General features: G+C 42.7%; 1 protein-coding gene across 1 annotated transcript in view; it reads left to right on the forward strand.

Annotated features, from left to right (window-relative positions):
- Window positions 1–22,172, forward strand: part of ZC3H14 (zinc finger CCCH-type containing 14) — a 41,293-nt gene that overhangs the window by 1,613 nt on the left and 17,508 nt on the right. The window contains exons 3-8 of the mRNA XM_059723155.1: window positions 6,228–6,342; window positions 12,808–12,848; window positions 13,214–13,409; window positions 13,777–14,197; window positions 16,478–16,644; window positions 19,485–19,585. Coding sequence (XP_059579138.1) covers window positions 6,228–6,342; window positions 12,808–12,848; window positions 13,214–13,409; window positions 13,777–14,197; window positions 16,478–16,644; window positions 19,485–19,585 — 1,041 coding nt within the window. The remainder of the gene's footprint in view (window positions 1–6,227; window positions 6,343–12,807; window positions 12,849–13,213; window positions 13,410–13,776; window positions 14,198–16,477; window positions 16,645–19,484; window positions 19,586–22,172) is intronic.

Raw genomic sequence — 22,172 nt, forward strand, 5'->3', positions numbered from 1 at the left:
CCGCCAGGCCATTCTGTCTGGCCCGCAGGGCCCCTAAAAAATTTAGAAAATTAATATTTATATGCCCCTGGCTGCCTATCATGCAGCCCTCGATGGCTTGCCAAAACTCAGTAAGCGGCCCTCCGCCCCTGCTATAGTTGCCCACCCCGTTATAGTTCCTCTTATGGTACCATACAGAATTCAGGTGAAGTAGTCCATAGGAGGTTGGCTACATGGGTTCAGGAATCATCTTGCACTTGTGGGATCAAGCCCAAACCTCCTAACTGGATCCTATATTATCCCATTAGAGATGGCAAATGGATAGCTGCATTTACAAACCAATACAAAATGATGTTGAAAGGATGTCCATCCCATCCTCTTTTCAAACTCAGCATGTTCTGAGGAAGAGAGCTCATCATTTTTACCTTGCAAGTTTTCTTCCCAATTTTTTCTGTCAATAGCCCTTTTTTTAGTTTCTGTTATCCAAGCTTACAACCTACACATGCTTAGTTATTGTTCCCCCTTCCTCTTTCACTAGGCTTTCAGTCCTTCTACCTCTTTTGTCATCACCACTATCTATTCTTTCCCATTTCTAGTGCCAAGATATTATTAGTAATCTCTGATTTCAGCTGCTTCTACCGTCTCCTAATTTTTCTTTCCCCACTAACTCAGTCCATTCACAGGGCTACTACAAAGGTCATCTTTGCAATGGCTTTAACTCTTTTCTGTTAACTTTGACTTTTTAAAATTAAATTAAAGTTTTCCTTATTCAGTTCTAACACACTGCCCCCATTGTATCCTTTCCCCTTTCTGACTACCTTCACTACACCCAAGTTTCTGTGATCGTTTTTTTTATTCCTTTCTCACTCCTGACCTATTAGTGCTTGGATCAGCATTCCAGTTAATGTTTACCAAGTGTCCCCTACTTCTCTTCAGGAAATTGATCAATTATTCTCTAACTACCCTAGACATAGACTGTTTTCTGTGTGTGTGCTTTTATCCTGTCTTGTGACAGGTGGTACTATTTATTCCTTTGTAAGATTGCTTAAGACAAAGACTTTTAACAAGTTATTTATCATGTAGATAGAATTGTTGAAGGAAAGTTTCACTCCGTAGGAAATTAAATAATGGAGAAAAACATAAATATTAATCCATAATTTATCAAAATTATTAAAAATTGAACATACTCTTCTGTTTACCAGTGTGGCAGTAACTACTGCATGTGGTAGTAAGATAACTGCATGTTTGGAAACAGTAATAATGTGTCACAAACTAGCAGTATAGGGCAAAACATAATCTTAAGAATTTTTGGTTTGGTATATGAATGTAACTGCTATAGCCACACATTCAAAAAAGGAAATAGACTGGTAGATCGAATTGCAGCAGTTATAATAGTATTGCACTCCTGTCCATAGCTGAGAAAAGCCTGGCTGCATTCTCCTTAACAGACTCGCTTTCCTGGCTGAGGAGATTCTACCTGAGTATCAGCGCGGTTTCAGACTGCTCAGGGATACAATAGATGTGATCTTTTTTGCTAGACAGCTGCGGGAAAAGTGCCATGAGCAACACCAAGATCTTACGTGGCCTTTGTTGGTTGAATTAAAGGCCTTAGTCAGGTCAACAGAGAAGCTGCCAAAATTTGTTACCATTATCAGATTTCTTCATGATGACATGACAACAGCCATCTTAAGCAGTGGCTTGGAAATGGACTCCTTCACTATTAGAACTGGACTCAAGCAAGGATGTGAGGTTGCACTAATGTTCTTTTTTCCATCTGTATCGCAGCTGTGGTGCATCACATTGCTGATAGACTTCTATCTGGACTCAACATCCAATATTGCATGTACTGTTAACATCAAACAGTTACAGTCCAAATTCAAGATAACCCAATGTCTCCATTACTGATCTTGAATGTGCTGATGATTGTGTCATATATGCTCAGTCAATCGAAGAGCTCCAGGTCACTCTTGATTGCTTCTGTGAAATGTGTGAAATACTTGGGCTCATGCTCACAAAACTCAAGATACTTTACCAACACATCCCAAGCCAAGTGCTGTTCCACGTATTACAATTAAAGGTTGAATGTTGAGCATTTCCCCTAGCTGGGTAGCCACTTTTCTCAAAAAGTAAACATAGATAATGGTTTTAAAAGTAAACATAGATCACAGCCCCTAGTTCTGGTACTCCAGATTTACAGTGAGACTGGAGAACATTGAGTATTTCCCGTACCTCAGAAGCCATCTCTAGCAGAAGGCTGACATCAATGAAGAAATCCAACATCAGCTTAAAAATGCAAGTGCAGTCTTCAAATTCCTGAGGAAACAAGCATTTGAAGATTGCACCATCAGATTTGAAACCACGCTTATAGTTTATTGAACAGTTGTGATTGCCACCTTACTGTACAGAGCTGAGACATGGACAATGTACAAGAGATGCCTCAAGTTGTGGGAGAATACTATCTACGCTGCCTGTGGAAGATCCTTGAAATCCAGTGGGAAGACAGATGGCACCAGCATTATCATCCTCGCAGAAGCAAATACACCATGAGCATTGAGGTGATGATCATCCAAAATCAACTTTGCTGGACCAGTTACATCATCCAGATGTCTGACTCTAGACTCCCAAAGCTAGTTTTATTTTCCCACTTCAGTCAAGGCGTACACTCAAGAGGCGGGCAGAGAAAGCTCTTCAAGCATCCTCAAAGCCAACTTGGAAAAAATGTAACATTAACATCAACTCACAGATGATTATCACCTAGGACCACTCTAGATGGTGGAAGAGTCTGCTGCAAGGATTTCACTACTTTGAAACCTGACAATGACAACAGGAGACAGAAAAGCAGGAGCAGCAGAAACAGCGTGTCATGGACTGAATCAAGAATCCAGAGCCACCCACCCTGCACAGAAACACGTACCTGAGTTGGAACAGTCTGTCGATCCCAGAACGGTCTCATTAGCCATCTAAAGCAATCATGGAAGACAGTCATCCTCGAATGCAAGGGATTGCTGATGATTCAACACCAGATAAAATCTGCTGGTGCTGCCTTTGGATGTTTCTGATATCTTATCATTAATATCTTGGGTCTTTAAGGGACCCAAACCAAACTTTTCATCTACCAACTGTTGTCATCACTACCTTGTTGTATGGGTGCGAAACTTGGACAATATATCTGTCTTTGGAATATCCTCCATATCAATAGGAGGAACAGAAGAATGAATGTCATTGCTCTGGCTTAAGCAAACGCCACCAGCATTGAAGCCATGTTTATATGACATTAGCTCTGTTGGGCAGGACTTGTCCCAAGGATGCCTGACAACTGACTCCTGAAATAGGTCCTATACTCCCAATTCACCAGTAGTCACTACTCTAGGGGTGGGCAAAAACAGAGATTCAAGGGCACTTTGAAGGCTAATCTGAAGTACTGCAATATTAACATCAATACCTGGGAGACTCAAGTACCAAATTGTCCCCAAAGGCACAGTGATTTATGATAAGGGATTAACCATGTTGAGCAAATTCATCTCACTTTGGAGGTAGATAGATGAGAGAGACAAATAAAAAGAGCTGTGACCTGACATCACTAGATCTACTCCTTCCTCCTAGAGCTATTTGACATGTCTGTAGCGGAACATGTGGATTTCGGCTCAGCCTCCTCAATCATCTTTGGACTCCCCTGTGACTTGCCTATTTCCCTTGTATTGAGGGTTGTATCAGATATAGTAATAAGGAGGCGATAATATCCATAAAGGGTTACAGGAAAAAATGTAACCCTCATCACTTGCAGGTTTGCATGGGGGAATGGAAGGGGCTACAGTTGTGGGCTGGGGCTGCGTGGGGCTCTTTCTGGTGTGTGGGGAGTTGGGGGTTGAGCTGGGGCTGCACTCAGGGCAGCTGATAGCAACGCTAGGAAGGGGGGCTACAGGTGGGATATGATGAAATTTGGGGTGGCTGCAGCCCCCCCTCCCAGTGCCATCACCGTCCGCCCCAAACACAGCCCAGCCCCTGCCGGGAAGAGCCCAGCACAGCCCTGGCCCCAACCCACAGATGCAGCCCACCCCACCTGCACCCTGTGCAGCTCTAGGTACACATGCCCCCCCCCACCCCCTCCGTGCCCTCCCGGGGTGCACGCAGCAGCAGGAGCCGCACCCCCCCATATGAGCCATGGCTTGGTCCTGTGCTCTGTGCTGGCGGGGCAGCACCTGCCCCAGCCTCACTCCCTCCCTCACCACAGGGGCCTTGATCTGCCCCCCATGCCCCTTCCCTTCCCTCTCTTCCACTACAACAGACTTACTCACCGCGCACAGCTATGTCAGAAATTGGATCAGTATCAGCCGATGTGCCTCCTTAAAAATTGGCTATCGGTATCAGCCCCCAAAATCTATGTTAATGCACCCCTAGTTTTAACTTGCATACAGGCCTAGGTTCCTGTTGAGGAAAGCACTTGAATTTGTCCATTTTTACCTGACTTTGGGATTTCCAGTGGGGTTGGTTCTACACATGCTGATGTGGTTTGTTCACTATCTCCCTGTGCCCCCGAAGTGTAGAGCAGTGGTCATCAACCTGGGGATCCCAACCGGCAGGTTGATCCTGAGCTGGAGTGACAGCTGGGCACGCGTGCACCCACCGCCCCTAGCCTCAACAGGTTGATCTGTGGCAAAGGGAAGGGGTGGGGGCCAGATCGAGGCCCCTACATTGAGCGACTGACTGTGTGGCCCAGCCAGGAGCAAGGGAAAGTAAGGGTGATGGGAGGATTGGAGGCTGGGGGACTCCCTCCCCATCTCTGCGGGGGCGGAGGCAGCATAGGCAGCTGCTGCTGCACCTCAAGTCATGCTGCAGCTGGCTACGTGCAGGCACAGCTCAGCGCAGCAGCGGGGACTCATGGGGATGAGTCCAGCTGGATCTGGGAAGATCTGGTAGTCCAGGTCTATGGGGGGGGCGTGCCCCCCACCTGTGCTAGGGGGTGGCAGGGGAAGGGTGTGGTAGATCCTGGGGTGCCCTTTACTTCCAAAAAGTGATCTTCACCATAAAAAGGTTGGAGACCACTTGTGTAGAAGGTCTTACATAAGAGCCATTTAGTCTCTGTTAGTGGAGGAGAAAGTAGTCGCAGCATAGGGCTGTTACCTTTAGAAGTATTTGAATAAATGAGAAAACATTATATCATCTAGGCAACTGTCTGTCCTTCTGGATCATGGTATATGCGTGAGGTCACCAGGCCCTTTGATGCATATGTGTAGGCAGGGGAGTGGAGGGTGCTCAGACTTTCCATCCTCTACATAGGCTGTTGAGACAGAATCCAAAGGCCAGACAGTCTGGATGTTCAGAGCCTTAATAGCTGTAGTTATATATGAACCTGGGTCAGGATTCTACCACTGAGACATAACAGTGGGTTATTATATCATGAGTGTTCAAATAAAAGTCTATCGTACAAAAATCAAAAGGTATTTTGATATCCTTTTTCTTTTAATTTCGTGTGTGTCTGTGTGTGTGTGTGTACTTCATTTATTTATTTTTAAGTTTTATTGTATCTTTTAATTTGAGCTCCAGTAGAGTTGACTATCTTATGTGCTTTAGCTATGTCTGAAGCTTGTATTAAACTTTTAAAAATTTTTCTCTGAAAAGATTGTTTGTTCATTTGCTTATTAGAGAATCTCCTTGTTGTGCTGTCTGTCATAAATAAGTATTCCATAACATAAAAGAGGTTTTGCTAAAGTATCTTTGTGTTACTATAGAGTAATATTGTTAGTGATACGGTGTGGGTTTACACATTCATTAATGCTCTTTAGGTAATGTGCATTAAATCTAGTACCTCCATTGTGAGGTACTAGAAAATGTGCATTAGCCTATTTTAATGCATATTAGCTAAAGAGCACATTTTTTGTGACACTTTAATGCACATGAAAGCACACGTGTAGACATGCCCACAGAATAGTTTGTGCAAATGACAGGACTTTTAAAGCTTTGCAGTTTGCATACAGATTTGCAGGAAATTATTAGAGGACTTAAATATACTACTTTGGTCAAGATTTTAGTCTCTATTACTTCATTTAGTACTAACTGATTAATACAAATCTTTCTTCTGTGGTGTTTATAATAAAATTTGGGAAATAGTCTGATTTCTTCGGGATTGTAATCACTGCCTCCATTCTAGGTCTGCCATACTTTAAAAATATATTTAAAATATATCATTGCTGACTGGAAAGCTACTTTAAAAGGTAACATACAGGTTTATTCTTTCCTTTTCCAATTAGATGAAGAGCTTCCTGATTATATCATGGTCATGGTTGCCAATAAGAAGAGTCAGGAACAGATGACAGAGGATCTTTCCCTTTTCCTAGGAAACAACACTGTCAGGTTTACTGTGTGGTATGTTTATCATTTACTTCTCCATGAGCATTACTTAATACAGTTGTTTTGTGAGTGCTTTCTGTAAATGAGGTTTGAGCTTATGAGAAATTGTGCATCTTATCACTGTGCAAATAACACTGATCAGGAAATGGGTTTTTTATATGTAAAGTGAGGCAGTATTGGGAAAATGGTAATCAAAAATTATTATTCTTAGCTTGTCAATAATTAATTAATTATTATACTAACAAATATATACAAAAATAAGTGATTAAGAAGCTAGTATTCCCTGTGTATTCATTGTTCCTGCTGAACCTTTTTATAAGGCTGTTGAAATGTTACGGTAAATGAGGGGGCAGTATTCATAAAGGTTAACAAAATGAATTTCAAACATTTGAATCCTATCAAGGGAATTACTTTGAGAAAGTTGTTATTGCAGAATTCCAAATGAACTTGAGAACATCATACAGTGCACTCACATCTGGTTAAAGTAGATTTATTTTGTAAATGTCTCTTTCATGCACTGTCACAGGCTTAGATGATGATATTATACACCTGCTGTAGATACATAGGAATTGGTGTGTCTGGTCCATCTGGTCCTGTGTCCTCTCTTTGACAGTAACTAGTACTATATGCCTCAGAGAGAGGAACATGCCCAACACCCTAAAAAACCCCAAATACTTATGAACAATTAGGAACCAGGATAGTTATATGGGAAATTTCTTCTAAGCCATCCACTCAGGAGCTTAGTTTGTATCCTAAAACATCACTGGTTATACCCTAGGGTTACCATATTTCCAGGTCCAAAAAAGAGGACACCTGTCATGTGGGAGGAGGGCAGGGGGGAATATGATGGGGGGGGGGGGCAGTGACATACTGGTGCCCTGCCCCTACCCATTCTGTTGCTCCTCACTGCCAAGCCATAGCCCCCCCAGCCTTGCTGCTACCCCTCACTTCTGACCCACTGACCTGGGCCCCGCCAGTGCCCCTCACTCCCAAACCACAGTACCTAGGCCACGATGGTGCCTTTCACTCCCAAGCCACAGCCCCCCACTGTCCCTGGTGGTGCCTCTCACTCCCAACCCACAGCCCCCAGGTGCGGTGCCAGTGCCCTGCGCTCCCAACTCACAGCCTCCCCCCCCCCCCCCCCCACCCTGTCGGAGGAGCTCCAGCTGTTCCCGTCCTGATCAGGTCAGAGCGCAGTGGCTCTGATTCATGCAGGAGGCAGTGGAATGTGTCTGGCCCCAGCATGAGCTGGAGGGAAGAGATGGGGAGGCTTGTGGCACCTCCTGCCCAGGGTTGGGGCTGCCGCGCTGCGCTAGGCAGCCAGGCTGTGGTCCCCCTCCACCTTCCCCCCACGCATCATCTCCTGGCCGTTCCACCCTGTGAGCACAGGCACCGCCTCCTGTTCTACCAGCTCAGCCACAAAGTTCCCCACTGCCGTCAGAGGGCCCCCCGACCCCTTTCCCTCGCTGGAAGAGTAGGCACCCCTCCCCCCTATCGCAGCCTCAGCCCCTGCCCCTCCACCCCAACCAAATGTCTGGGATTTTGCTCTGTTCTGCTGGTGGGAGCAAGGAGAGGGCAATCAGGAACACCACATGGGTCTGCGTGCGCCTCTGCAGGTACAGGCAGGTACATCTGTGCTTCCTGCTGCCTCCGATTGCTCTCCTCCTGCTCCCACCAGCAGAGCAATGCAAAGTCCTGGAGACTTGGTCAGAGTTATAAACCCGCCCAGACAGAGATTGGAGGGCTCAAAAAGAAGACGTATCTGGAAAAACCTGGACATATGGTAACCCTATATAATTTTCACCTATTTAAAACAACTCTCTGGTGGTTTATGGAGTTAACCTTTTCTTATGTTCAGGTCTGTAGTATTTTAAAGAGATATTGTGTCGTTCTGGAGATTTCCTGACTTTCTGAAAGTTTTTTTCGTCATATCAATTTGGTTTCTGTTTTTTTTTCCACCTAATTGCAAGTGATATTTTTAATTGAAATAGATTCATCATTACATTTCTCCATTTTTCTCACTTTGCTTGTTTCACTTCACAGCAATTTGTATATGATCACTTTAAATGTTCCCTGTATAATTAGTCAAGTTTCTTTTTCTTTATTTGAGTCTTTCATATAGCAAAAGGGCAGGAAAGTAATTTTAAAGTATGGGGGAATGTAACAGGAGCGCCTCTTTAGGGTCTGTCTACTGGTGGCCCTGCCCACCTGTTCTGGGCTAACCGCCCAACTTCTCTCCTGCCACGCCTCGTTGTTAATTATTTAATAGATGGTAATTAAGCGGGAGGCTGCCCACTTTCTTCCCTGATTCCAGGGAGTGCTATCTGCGGCTCCTTTTCCTCCCCTACACCGCAGCCCAAGCCTCGCTGGTGGTACTGACGTTGTTTGGTCTGGGCCTTGTTATAATTTGGCCCCCTTGTCCTCACTGGGTTCTCCGTGACCTTGTCTCGCTCTGCACCCTCCGTGGCCCTGCCTGGCTCCACGCCCTCTCCAGCGCTCGGGCTCTCCGCGGCCCTGTCTGGCTCCACGTCCTCTCCGGCGCTCGGGCTCTCCGCAGCCCTGTCTGGCTCTGTGCCCTCCCTGGCGCTCGGGCTCTCCGCGGCCCTGTCTGGCTCTGTGCCCTCCCTAGTGCTCGGGCTCTCCGCGGCCCTGTAAAGTGCCGCACCCTCATTGGCTCCAGATTTGGTACACCCCAAAATGCTGTGCTCTCTCTGGCGCCGGGGTTCCCCCGCTACCATGGGCCCCTATGAGGCCTCCTCCATCCCCTAATAGCCTCACCCAAGCCACTGGTTTTAAACAGCAAGCAAAACACAAGCCCCTGGACTATAACATAAATTCAAACTGCCCGGCTAAAACATTATTCAAGCCACCCCAGGGGTGCTCCATCCCTCACCAATATCAGAGGCTGTGCCTGCAGTCAGGCCTCTCCCCTTTGCTTGCTCTGGGAGAGCTCCTTCCTCCTTGGCTGCTGGCAGGGGACTGCTATCCTGGCCTCAGGCCTAGGATTTATATGGGAGCCAGGCCCTGCCCCTTCCGGTCAGCTGACCGCTGTCAGGAGTGGGCGCTAGCCCACTCTGGTTGCCCTGGTAACCAACAGCTGGGGCTCCCTACTCACTGCTAGGGCTCTTTTCCTAGCAGTTTCCACTCTGTATAGGAGCTGGGTACCCAAGTGCCCTGTGATACACCTCCCCCTTAAACTCTCACTCACCCGAGTAGGTCCTCACATTTTCGGGTGTCACATCCATCCTGGGCTTCTCTCAGCCTTTCTTTGTTTACCCGGCAATTCAGGAACAGGAGGTGGAGGTTTTCGGACGCCTCCTACTCGCTTTTTCCCCAAGGTCACGCCATGTGGATTTTCTGGGAGTTACTCGCCACAGGTAATCCCCCCCACATTAGCCAGCCTTGGTAGGGTGCCACTTAGGCCTGTCTTTTCTTTACAGCCTTTAAACAATTGTGAGGGTGGCCCCAGGCATGGTGTATTCTTCCGACCAAAAACGGCAGGCGCAGTACTGCAGTCATTAGGAGTCCACCTCTCTGCCACTTCTCTGTCCTTCTCCGCTCGCCATTTGTCAGGTCTTGACCTTCCTCTTCTTGTCATCTGACCAGCTGGCAGGGCTTGAGCCTTAACCCCTACTTGACCGGTCGGCTATGACTGGAAGGTTCTGGACTTAGAGGGTCCACCCTGCCTCATAATAACAGGGTTAGGGTTCCCTGTTACAGGGAACAAAATAGTAAAGGGGCTAAAATTGTCAGGAGAAGCTGATGGGCAGTTGTTTACCTCAAACTCTATTTATCAAGTGGATTTTCATGTTGCATTTTTGTTTCCTGGGCATATTTTTCAATTGTGGTAAAATGTTATATCTCACTTTTTCAAGACACCATCAGAAGTGTAAGAAACGAGTATGCAATGCAATACTTAAAAAAATAGAAAGACTTGTACTCACTCATTTATTATTTATCTTCCTGTACCTAAACACTGTTTTAGCTTGTCAGCTAAGTAGAGAATGATACATTGGGGTCTTTCTGTCTTTCTTTCTTAATGACTGTGTGAATACTTTAAAAAACAATATAGATACTTTCAATTTCAGTACTAGAATTTTTCTCTAACATTTTTTAGACACACTTTGTCCTAGAATGTGTTATAAAATACTTACTTGAATAAAAGACAAGGTTTTCCCCTCCAATCAGCAGGTGGGGGCCGGGAAGGAAGCTCCTTATCTTACATTCCTGTACATGGAAACCTCATTAAATACATTGTCTATCATTATACTGCTGCTAAAAGCAGCATGTGCTCAGCAATGGAAACTAGCTGTGAAGTAGATTAAATGTAGCCAACACTGCATGACTATAAAACACATGACCTATATGGGACAAGCATACTGATGGGAACCTACCACAGTAATAAGTTAGTGCAGCCCGTCTGGGTAAGATGCATGGTATTAACCTTTGCATGCATTTCCCCTCAACACCAACTCTTTTTAAGTCATGGTGATCCACCACATTGAATACATTTCATTTCCTCTTCACCTCCACAACTGAGCTGCGCCTTTCTTTTCCAATTCCAGTGATTCCTGTTTCTTCACCGGCCTTAAATGTCTGACAGACGTCATTAAACTGGGCCCCGAACAGTTCACTTAGAATCCCTGTTTTGCCCCCTCCCTCAGCCTGTTGTGCATGATTAGTGTGGCCCTGCCCTCCATGAAGTAGAATCAGACCAGGTTGCCCTATACCTCATTTGCATATAAATGTTTGAAGGATCTCAGAACTTGTGATAACAACACCTGGTTCCTGTCATAAGTAGGGGGGATAATTAGCACTTGAAACCTTTGTAGGTGGTATCTGAAGTACACACACAAACTGAGCAATACTGAGCTGAGGGGTCACCATGGCTTGAAACGTTGTTTGTTTACTGCGGTGGGGCCCAACCCAGTGAACCATATAGTAAATTGAGTCTTTTGGTTTTGGGCTAATATCATGCATACTTTGTATTATGTAAAAGTAGGTGCTGAAGTGCTACTTAAAATGCTTAAAATGTGTTTATGGAGTACCTGTGCTACAACTTGCAGCAGTTTCAAAAAAACGTAAAATATGTGAATTCTGGATGAACTATCAATACGACATGCACATTACTACAGCTATATTTATTTATTTAAAAGTCTTTTTTTTTCAAATTTGCTCCTCATTTCTATATGCTTAAAGAGAGGAGGGTTGGATAGTAAGGAGGCGGGGAAGGAGCTGCAGGAGAAAAATTGAGGGGGGTAGAGTGCAAAGGGGCTACCTGATCCACCAGATTTATTTTCCCTGCTGTAGCAGTGGGAAGGGGACAAATTCAAGACAAATGTCTAAGCATTACATTCTATATTTATAAATTTTCCTTATATAGAATCTAATTATTAGGGGGTGATTTTATATTCAGGGTTGTCTTGTATTCGAGTAAATGCAGTGGTATGAGAGAAGGTAGTATGTAATGTAAGAGAGAGTAATGTTGTTCATTTAGTCTTAAAAGCATTTATTCATAATGAAGTAGGGGCGATAGAGAATTTGAGGTGTAAAACAAAAGTAAGAAATGATTCTTTATTGTTAAATAGTATTGTCAAGATTGATTATTTTTTTAGATTGCTGATTTTGACAATATCCTTTTAAGCTATAAAGAGAAATAGGACTCCTGATCTATAAGAGAAATATAAACTCACTTTATAGCAAATGTTTTAGCAAATATAAATATTTAAGAGTATAGTAGTTAAAAACAGAAAAGATTAAGATTACGTGAAGCATAAATTTATGCTACCATTTAAAAAAATTAAATGGTAAAAGAAAAATCAAAAGAGATTAGTATTTTAAAATTTGGCTTTTATGGTCAGATCTGCATTTCCTAGATTTGCTTCTCTAACAGACAGTTCCAATTCTTATATAAAAAGTTTGAAGTTTGAGTTCCAAAAGTAGACACACATTTTTGGTTTTGTCTGCTCAGTCAGTTTTAAATTTTACACAGGGTTGTTTTATGCCTTTTAAAGTAGTGTTTATTTAGTGTCTCCATACATTCTTCATGGTAAGATATTGAATTTGATCTGGCTGAAATGCATTCATTTTTTTTAACATATCTCTTAAAAGCATTGTCTATAAATCCAACATCTGTTAGAAATATGGAGACTGACTAGATTAGATGTAGTACAGAGCATTTTCAAAAAGGTTGGCTGTAGAGTCATTTTTAGCTGCAGTTCATAACTGGAAGGTTATTTATATCCAAATGTTGACTGGTTTTCTTTTGCAGTTGGACATAGAGATGGAGTGGGATGATAGATGAAAAGTGGGATGTCCCACAAATTAGATGCACAGAGTGGAATTTAAATCTAAATAGTAATAATTGTAACAATAACATACATAAAAAATCCATAGAATATGGATGACTTCTGAAAAATTATTGCTTTGAAACGATTTGAATAACTCATCTTTTCTTTCTCCTTTTTCCCGTCCTCTCAGGCTCCATGGTGTGTTGGATAAACTTAGATCTGTAACTACTGGTAAGTAAAGTTTGTCCGGAAGAGCAATAACTTAGCTTTGGAAATAGGCATCCGTGCAGTTTTGTATGCATTCCATATACGCTTGGCAGGTATTTTTAAAGTTATTAACTGGCTATCCTTAGTTTGTATGATTTTATATAGTTTATGTAAACTTAAGGGTCTTGGCCATTGAGAAAAATGGTGTGTGTTACTTTGGCATTTAAGAAAATGTGGTTTTGCAAATGGATCTTGCTGCTTTTTTACATTGGAATCAAGTTGCTGCTGATGGTTAGTTCCTCGCTCACTTGTAGTTTTGAGATTGTACTTGCTGCTTACATTTTACTTCTTAAATTTTATGTAAAGGTCAAATGTACCTTTCTCCACAGAACCAACTAGCCTAAAATCCTCAGAATCTAGCATCTTTGAGAGCAGCTTGCCTCCCAGCAAAAACAGTTCAGGTGGGAATGATGAGAGAAGACGTGAGGAAATCTTACAGCCTCTTACAGTCTCCAACTCTCGGTCTGAAAGAAATGACTTACGAGTTTCAACCAGTTCGCAAGAGCAAAGAGCCAATGCTGTACGGTACGTCTGCTAATTGGCATGTACACAGACTACATGAAATATGTTACTCTTGTTATTCCCTACTGCTCTTTGAAACAATTAGATGGTGAGATCAGAACTAAGATATGAAACCTAGTTCAGCTTCAAGAAGAAAACAAGTTTGCATAAATGTAATGTTATACCAGGAAAGTTATCATTATGCTGTTTCATGAAATAAATGTGCATAGTTTATCTACCAAAAGATAGAGGTCAAATCTGTCAGAATTCTTAAGGAGTCAATCTTGTATTTTTTTTCTTATCCTTACCTGCCAAAAGGGCTTTTCTGATCTTTTTTTATAAATGTTTGTTTGGGAATTAGTTAAGTATTTGCAACCTCCTCTTTCACCAGGCAGTCTTGTGAAGATGGATCTGCATCCCGCTTAATGTCAACAGTCAAGCCCCTGAGGGAGTTGTCACCTTCTGAAGCTGTGATTGACATTAAACCCGAACCAGATGATCTCATTGATGAAGACCTAAATTTTGTTCAGGAAAATCCATCGTTGCGGAAGAAACCTATTGTAACTGTAACTTACGGCTCTTCGCGTCCTGCTGCTGAAATCTACAGACCACCAGCTAGCAGAAGTGCAGATGCTGGCATGCACTTAAACAGATTGCTGCAGCAAGGTGGCCAACAGGGAGGCAGGCAGTTAGACATGCAAAGCTGCAGGTCTTTGGAGGCAATCCAGCTATGCAATCCAGAAGCATTTGGCAGCTTAGCAGAGAATTACAAGCCTGCCTCCAAACTGAGTGCTGATAAAATAAGCAATGAGGTTAGTGTACAGATGTAAATTATATTTGTGCTTGACCCACATGCAACAAAGACATAGGCCATGTGCACACATGGTGTGGATGTTTGGTTCCTCAGAGACAACTAGCAGCAGCGCACCTTGCACTGCTGCTGCTTGTCCCCAGGGAACACCTGTGTCACGCATGCTCTTGCAGGCAGCATGTTACCCTGGGGGCGGTAGGCAAGGCTGCGGCCAGCACCGGGCTGGGGAAGGGTGAGTGACCTGAAGAGTATACTCTGCCACTCCCCCACGTGGTCAGAATTCATCCATGATTCTGGAAAAGTCTTTTCCAGAAGTGTTGTGTAAATTTCCCTTGAGGATCAGGACTGAGAGATTGGAGAGAGAGTGGCCCTCCTGTGAGAAATATGCCCCCACCGGTAATTGAGTGTTTCTGTCTTTGATGGATTTCCGGTGTGCCTTCATTCTGGTGCGCAGATGTTGTTTGGTCTCTCCTACATATCTTCCATCAGGGCATTTGGTGAATTGGATGAGGTATATTACATTTCTGGAGGTGCAGCTGTAAGATCCTGGGATGCTGATGGCTCTGTTGTGGGGTGTAGTAATGGTGGGTGTGGTGGAGATGTGTTGGCAGGTTTTGCATTTCTTGTCCTGGCATGGTCTGGATCCTTTTGGTGTGTTCTGGGCTTGAGGAAGTTTGCTTCTGGTGATGAGGTTGGTGAAGTTCGGTGCTTGTCTGAAGGCTAGGATAGGTGGCTCTGGGAAGATCTTTTTAAGAATAGGGTCTCTTCCTAATATGGGTTGCAATTTTTTGAGGATTTTCCATACAGGTTCAAGAGATGGGTGATACGTCATGAAAAAGATGGTAATTTTGATCTCTAGGCCATTGGAGTAGATGTGGTCTTGCGTGAGTTCTTTGCAGATCTGTCAAAGACTGACACTAAAGAGTGAAAGAGCAAATATATCCATCTACTTGTTTATGTACGTATTTCTGTATTTTTAATGTGCCAAGCACCTGAGTGTCCAAGTTGCTTGAATTTTGGTCTTAAAAGCATTATTATGTACATTTCAAATAATGAGCCATAGTCACAGACCAGGATCCTGTTATGCTAAACATTGTACAGACACAGATTAAAAGATGGTTCCTGTTCTACTCTCTTATGGAAGCCAAAATCCTTTTGACAGCTAGCTGATCATTTTAGGAGTATCCAGGTACATTTTTATGACATCTGTGTGTATGGAAGAAAAAGGAATAGCTGACTTGCAAGTTATTAGGGCTCCTAGCTTCTTAATGAAGTTTAATGTTTATTTACTTCATATTCTAAATGGAATGATCTTAGCTATTGTTCATAATAATTCTTGGCGCTGCCTAGTGCCTTTCATTCAGAGAGCTGAAAATGTTTTACAAGTATAGGTAAGCATCATAGGTAAGCATCTCCATTCCCCATGGGAAATTGTGGCATGAGAAGTAAGAGACACCCAGTGGCTAACCTGTTGCTCCTCTTCCAACAAGTGTTAGGAAAGCTCTTTTAAACTAACTGTCTTGTGTTTTTAATTAATATAACTACATGCATGTGTGTGTCATTTCAGCAAAATGTGTGTATACACATATATATGCATGTACATCTATATATGTGTGTGTATGCATATACCCACATATGAATATGTAGTTAATCTGTGTATACATATATATTAAACAGAATGCTTTAGGAGGGACCTTTGGAATTGTGCACTTTCTCCACCTTGCTTTTTGACAAGCTCTTGTGGCCTGTTTTTCACCCCTCCCCTCCCCCCCCCCCCCCCATTGTAGATTTTTTTTACTATATATGCTGTATGGATAGATGTTAACATTTAATATGTAACTTTGGCTCTTATGCAGTCCCTGTATTTATCCAAGGGTAGTATTACTGCATGGAGAATAGTAAAATACAAGGAGTATGAATGATCCCCTTCCCAGCCAGGTTTCATCTTACGTTAACTCAAAAGGAGTTGACTTGCCTACAAGACCTTATTCTTTCTATTACTGTTAGTTGGACTGTCTCTAAGTAACTCTCTTTTTTTGCTCTCTGCTACTTAATGTTTAATCAGGGAAAATTTCCAGTAATTAAAATAGCTGGTTTTTCACATCCTCTGAACTCAGGCGTTCTCAGTGTTTTCTGTACACAGTAAAAAAAATCTCAGTGTCCTAGGTATTGTTTAACGGAAAGTTCACTATCTTTTCCTTTTCAGCAGAGAAATAATTTTTTTCCTTGTTTGTATATCAGTGCAAATCTGATCAGTGTATTGTTTTGACTGCCTGGTTAGTTGCAGGAAGAAAGCTCCAGGAAGAGAAAATTACCAGTTATAAGCTCAGTGGTCAAAGTGAAAAAATTCAGTAATGATGGAGAAGAGGAGGAGGAAGAAGAAGACTATGGGTTACGGATAGGAAGCATCTCCAGCAGTGTTTCTGTACCAGCAAAGCCTGAAAGAAGGTACTTGAAAATTTCTGTGATCTCAAATTTTTCATTATCAGTCTAATAGGGAATAGAAAGCCTTGAGAGTTGAAATTGGTGATGCTTGCAGTGGCTGAACTATTAAGTGAATGTTTCATATCCCTGAAAAATTTTCCTGCTATAATCATCGCTTATGAATATCAAATTTCTCTAGAGTTGTTTTTCCTCACAGGTTTGTGCTCTGTTCTCACATACTTGTGCCTTGAGGCTGAAGGTAAGAGCCTACTAAACTTTCAGAGCCTTACCCACCAAAGTGAACCACTGCTCCTTGCATTTAATATTTTTGTGTGAAATATGTAATCAGCAGTGGGGAAGTTTCTGCCCCACTGGGAGTAGGGGTCCAGACTAGAACCCAGGGCCCCCTCACTTCTAGGGCAACATTTGTCCTGCTGTGCCATACAAACTGGCTCGTTTTTCTCTTGGCTGCCAAGTGGACCCCCTTCAAGAGGAAGGCTAGAGAGGAATCTCAGTAATGCCAAGCCTGTGGCCTGGGGGTTTGAGCACTTTGCTGGGAAATAAAGTCCCATTTGCTAGGAGATGTATGTTCAAACGCCCTCTGGATGGGGCAAGCCTAGAATCCGGGCTTCCTGTTCCCTGGGCAGATGCCGAACCATTAGACTAGTGGGTTAAAATGTTAAAGGATTTTTTTCTCCTCTGGTATATAAAGCCTATTAGTCATGGTTATTGCCTTAATAAATTTTGGGACTTACCCAACCTTAGGCATGTATCTGGGTGATTCTGTTGATCTGCAAAGATACCTGCCCAGAGTGCAGCCCATTGAGTGGACAGAGTTGCATCCTGAACTATGCATAAGTGCCCCAAACTGCAGTTATGTGGTTGTGACATGACATTTAGGCACATTAAGTGAAACAGGAATTAGCCTTGGTCCATGAACATTATTTGTTCTACAACAAGGGGAAAAAAGATACAAACAACGGTATAAACATTTGTTACTTATATAGATTTAACAAGAGGCAAAGAGGCTTTTGTTATTTTTTTATTGGACAAACTACATGGTTGGGAGAGAAGTTTGGCCAAGTTTCAGGCACATGCTCCACTCTCAGTTCTTAGGAAGGGCAATGTGTGCCTTAAAGCTTGTTCAACATCTCTTCTATCTACACAGTTAGTCCAGTAAAATATAGCACAAAAAAGTCCCTTTGCTTTCATGTGTTCCCTGGACCATCCAGGCTAAAACATTCCAACCATACTAGTTACATGAATTTGAAATTCAGTCTCATTGCCTTGGGCCCTGGTTAGATATAATCTTTGAAACACTTTAAATGCTTTTGAAATGCTTCAGAGGATGAGTGGACAGACATATAAACCCTATGAAGTGCTCCTGAACTGGCCAAAGCTCTTCAAAACCAGCCCAAACAGAAACAGCAACTTTTGAAGTGTTTCATTTTGAAACACTTCAGGTTACATGTGCATGGTAAAACGTAATGAGACAGGATATTGCTTGGTCCTCTGGCATCTCACAGTGCTCCTTTTCCTTTCTGTTCCCTGTGCCCTTACAATCAGGACAATCAATGAGTACTCCCTTGTGTGTGCAACCATTACTGGGGCTGGAGCACAGGAATGTCTGCATGTCTCTTTCTCTCTGGTTTCCCTGTTCCAGCAGTGGACTGGGGGAGAGAGGTGCCTCTCCACCTCCAGAATCAGAAGACCAGAGGCAGAGCATGTGGGAGAACACACATTGATGATTTGTCCCAAGCAAAGCCTCAGGATTGAGTAGGTCTGTTCATAGCCTGGGACTTTCAGTTGATCCTATTTTAGATTGGTGGATGCCCGCTGAAGTGGTAGACAGATGTATCAATTGTATTGATGTGAAAGGTACTGATACAAAAGCCCTTACTATGTAACTATTATGTCTGCATGATTCTGTAGCAATAGAAGTCATAACAAACTGATCCAACTTTGACCTTGTTTTGTTCAGGGTCAGAGTTGGACAGTTTGGTTAGAAACAGATATCTCCTTTGAGGTGGCCCTGATTGTCCCTAGTTTTGGCCTGGAATCAGAATAGTGGCACAGCCGTGTATAAGCATTGCCTTTTCAAGTTTCATTGCTGTTCTACTGCCAGTAGGTGGCCAGTGAGTTGTTACACTGTCTGACAGGCCCGTCCCTGGGACAGCCTGCAGTAGGTTTACATGACATCTCAAGGAGAAAGCATTAGCACACTTTATCTCACATACTTTACAGATATTGGAAGCAGCACAATGGGGATGTATCTCTATAGGATCCTAGAAGAAGCGAACTGGGAGAACAAACTGGCAGAAGCATTACGCCTGCTTACAGCCTCATAGAAGTTCCTCTGAGAGAAACGTTTTTGTGGTGTATCTGCCATTTTTCTGGAACTACAAATGGCCTGAGCGTGTGAAAACATGCTTTTTGTAATGCTGCAAGGGAGTTCATAGTGCTAAATATGAAGCCTGTGTCCATACCCTTTGCTAGTTTAGATTGTAACAGCTGCTGTATGCTCCTAAGCAACAGCTCCCCCTCCCTTTTTAAAACAGTTAAAAATTGCATTTGTCCATATGCTGAAATGACCTTTTTCATGATGTTTAAAAAAGGAATGAGGCTGGGGATGTATTGAATTTTTATTAAGGATTTTGGTTCATTGCTGCCTGGTTACCTGATCAATTGGTTGAAAATGTTTCGGTGGAAGAAACGATTACACAAACATATAAACATATTGTTTGTAGAGTGTCATGATAGTAGATATCATGTCAGTAAAATGATAAACACGTACCTACAATGGCCAGCTGAATTCATATATCTGCATAGAAAATTAATTGTATTTCTCCCTCTCTCTCTCTCAGACCTTCACTGCCACCTTCCAAACAGGCAAATAAGAATTTAATTTTGAAAGCAATCTCTGAAGCCCAGGAATCGGTTACAAAAACAACCAATTACTCCACAGGTAATGCATACTGTTTTTATGCTTGGCAAAGCTACGCTATTTCTACATCGTGTCTGATAAATCAGCATTAATGTATGGTGTTGCAAGGAAAATAAAAGTGTAATTTGAAACCTGATGTAATTATACAACTTGATCTATGGAGAATTCTTTATACATTCTGTATCTGGCAATAACCTACAGGGAGAAATTTTGGAAATAGAGCATAAACAAAGAAGAAAAAATGCTTAAAATATTTGAAATTAGTTGTGATAGAGAAATGCAAAAAAGGCTTCCCCCAGTGTTAGGAGCTGCACAGGAAAAGTTGTATGTTCCAGCAGTAAGGGGCTTCTCTAGTGTAACGGCTAACATCTGGAACTAGTTACCTTTTAGCTTTTAACCCTTTTGACTTGTGAAATGTGTGCTTTTTGGCCAACTGCTACTCTTCACCTCCTTCACATATTCTCTTCCTGCTCTCATAAAAAATGAAGCTAAATAGATAGCAATGGGGCAGACCACGTGGGATTTATGAGTAACGAAACCTGTCAAAACTCCATCAATGATGCTTCAGTCATATTCCCTGAACTCTAAACATACTCTAGATAGGGGGATTATAACTCCATTTGAGTGGTTCATGGATATCTTTGAACAGCTGTCCACATATAGACATTAAGTTTTAGGAAAGGATTTAACTACAAATGAGTGATTCTTCCCATTCCTGCCAGTGTCTGCACCTTTCCACTGACACATATGAGTAACTGTCATATGATAGTACTGTATGTGGTATACCTTGACTTTAGGATGGCTTTTGATACGGTCTCGCAGAACGTTCTCACAGGCAAGCTAAAGAAGTATGGGTTGGATGAATGGACTGTAAGGTGGATAAAAAAATGCCTGGATCATTGGGCTTGGAGACTAGTAGTCAATGGCTTATTGTCTAGTTGATAGCCAGCCAACTAGACATCAAGTGGAGTGCCCCAGGGGTCAGTCCTGGGACTGGTTTTGTTCAGTATCTTCATCAATGACCTGGAAGATAGCAGATGACACAAAGCTTGTGGGGAGTAGTAGATATGCTGGGGGCTAGGATTAGGATTCAGAGAGACTTAGACAAATTGGAGGACTGGACCAAAAAAAATCTCATGATATTCAATAAGAGAAGTACAAAGTCCTGTACTTAGGATAGAAAAATCCCATGCACTGGTACAGGCTGGGGACTGACTGGCTAGGCAGCAGCTTTTGCAGAAAAGGACCAGGGGGTTATAGTAGAAAATAAGCTGAATATGAGCCAACAAGTGTGCCCTTGTTGCCAGAAAGGCTAATGGTATACTGAGCTGCACTGGTAGCACTAGTGAGTCCTGATGCAGCACTGATGAGGTTACATCTGCAGTATTGCATTCAGGTTTGGGCCTCCCACTACAGAAGGGATGTGAACAAATTGGAGAGAGTCCAGCAGAGGGCAGTGAAAATGGTGAGGAAGCTGGGGCATGTGACTGCTGAGGAGAGCCTGAGGGAACTGAGCTGCTTTAGTCTGCAGAAGAGAAGACTGAGAGGGGATTTAATAGCAGCCTTCAACTACCTAAAGGGGGTCCAAAGAGGATGGAGTTGGACTGGAACAGATTACCCAGAGAGGTCGTGGAATCTCCATCTTTGGTGGTTTTTAAGACCCAGCTAGCTAAAGCCTTAGGTGGGACGATCTAGTCAGGAATGGTCCTGCTTTGAGCAGGGGGTTGGACTAGATGACCTCCTGAGGTCCCTTCTAACCCTAATTTTCTATGATTCTAATATCATGCTGATACTGCTTTGTGCACGGCTGGGCAAAGATCATTCAGTGCATCTGTCTGGCTAAGGCTTCCCCTGTACTTCACCATCATCTGAAACAAGAATGAAAATGATCCAGAAAGCCAACCAGACTTGTCATGGCCATCTCCCACAGACACAGAAGTTGACTGCAGCAATAAAATGATTGGTTATCTGTCTGCATATTTGGTTATCTTGAGAAGGATCACACTGGGCTTCTTTCTCACTCTCAAAGTCTTTGCTTAAATGGGCATTATGGCATGGGTTTTGCCAAATATATTAAAAAACATAAGAGATGTAGAGGAGTGTTCTGTGGATAAAAGTACAATGATAAACGCATATTATAGTCAAGGAGATGGAGTGTTTTCCAAGGACTATTATTCTGTCTTAGAGAAGGTATTTAACTGAATGAAGTTAAAGGTAAGGCAGACAGGAAATGTGTCATTAAAGATATGTATCCAGTAGCTAACTGTATTGATTGATACCATCTGAAGGTTAAAAATAACATTAAGATGAAAGACATTTAGAAGGGAATGTGAAAATAGCATAGATCTGTAGCATGGTTTGGTCTGAATGGTTGAGGATTGCTCTAAGGTCAAGGTGATTTCTTCTTAGCAAGGCTTCTTTCCTTTTGCTAGACCAAAAAAAATCAGAACTGAGGTATTTTGGAGAAGAATTTTAATACTGGATACTTATTTTTTTAAATCTAGTGCAGTATGTTTGCAGAAGACTTCAAATATCTGTTTGAAAGAGCTGGAGAATGTAGTTTGCAAAAAGTTATTGACTGTGGTGGTATAGAGAAAAATACAGGGAA

The sequence above is a fragment of the Alligator mississippiensis genome, chromosome 2 (assembly GCF_030867095.1).
Source record: "Alligator mississippiensis isolate rAllMis1 chromosome 2, rAllMis1, whole genome shotgun sequence".
In the NCBI taxonomy this organism is placed as follows: Eukaryota; Metazoa; Chordata; order Crocodylia; family Alligatoridae; genus Alligator; species Alligator mississippiensis.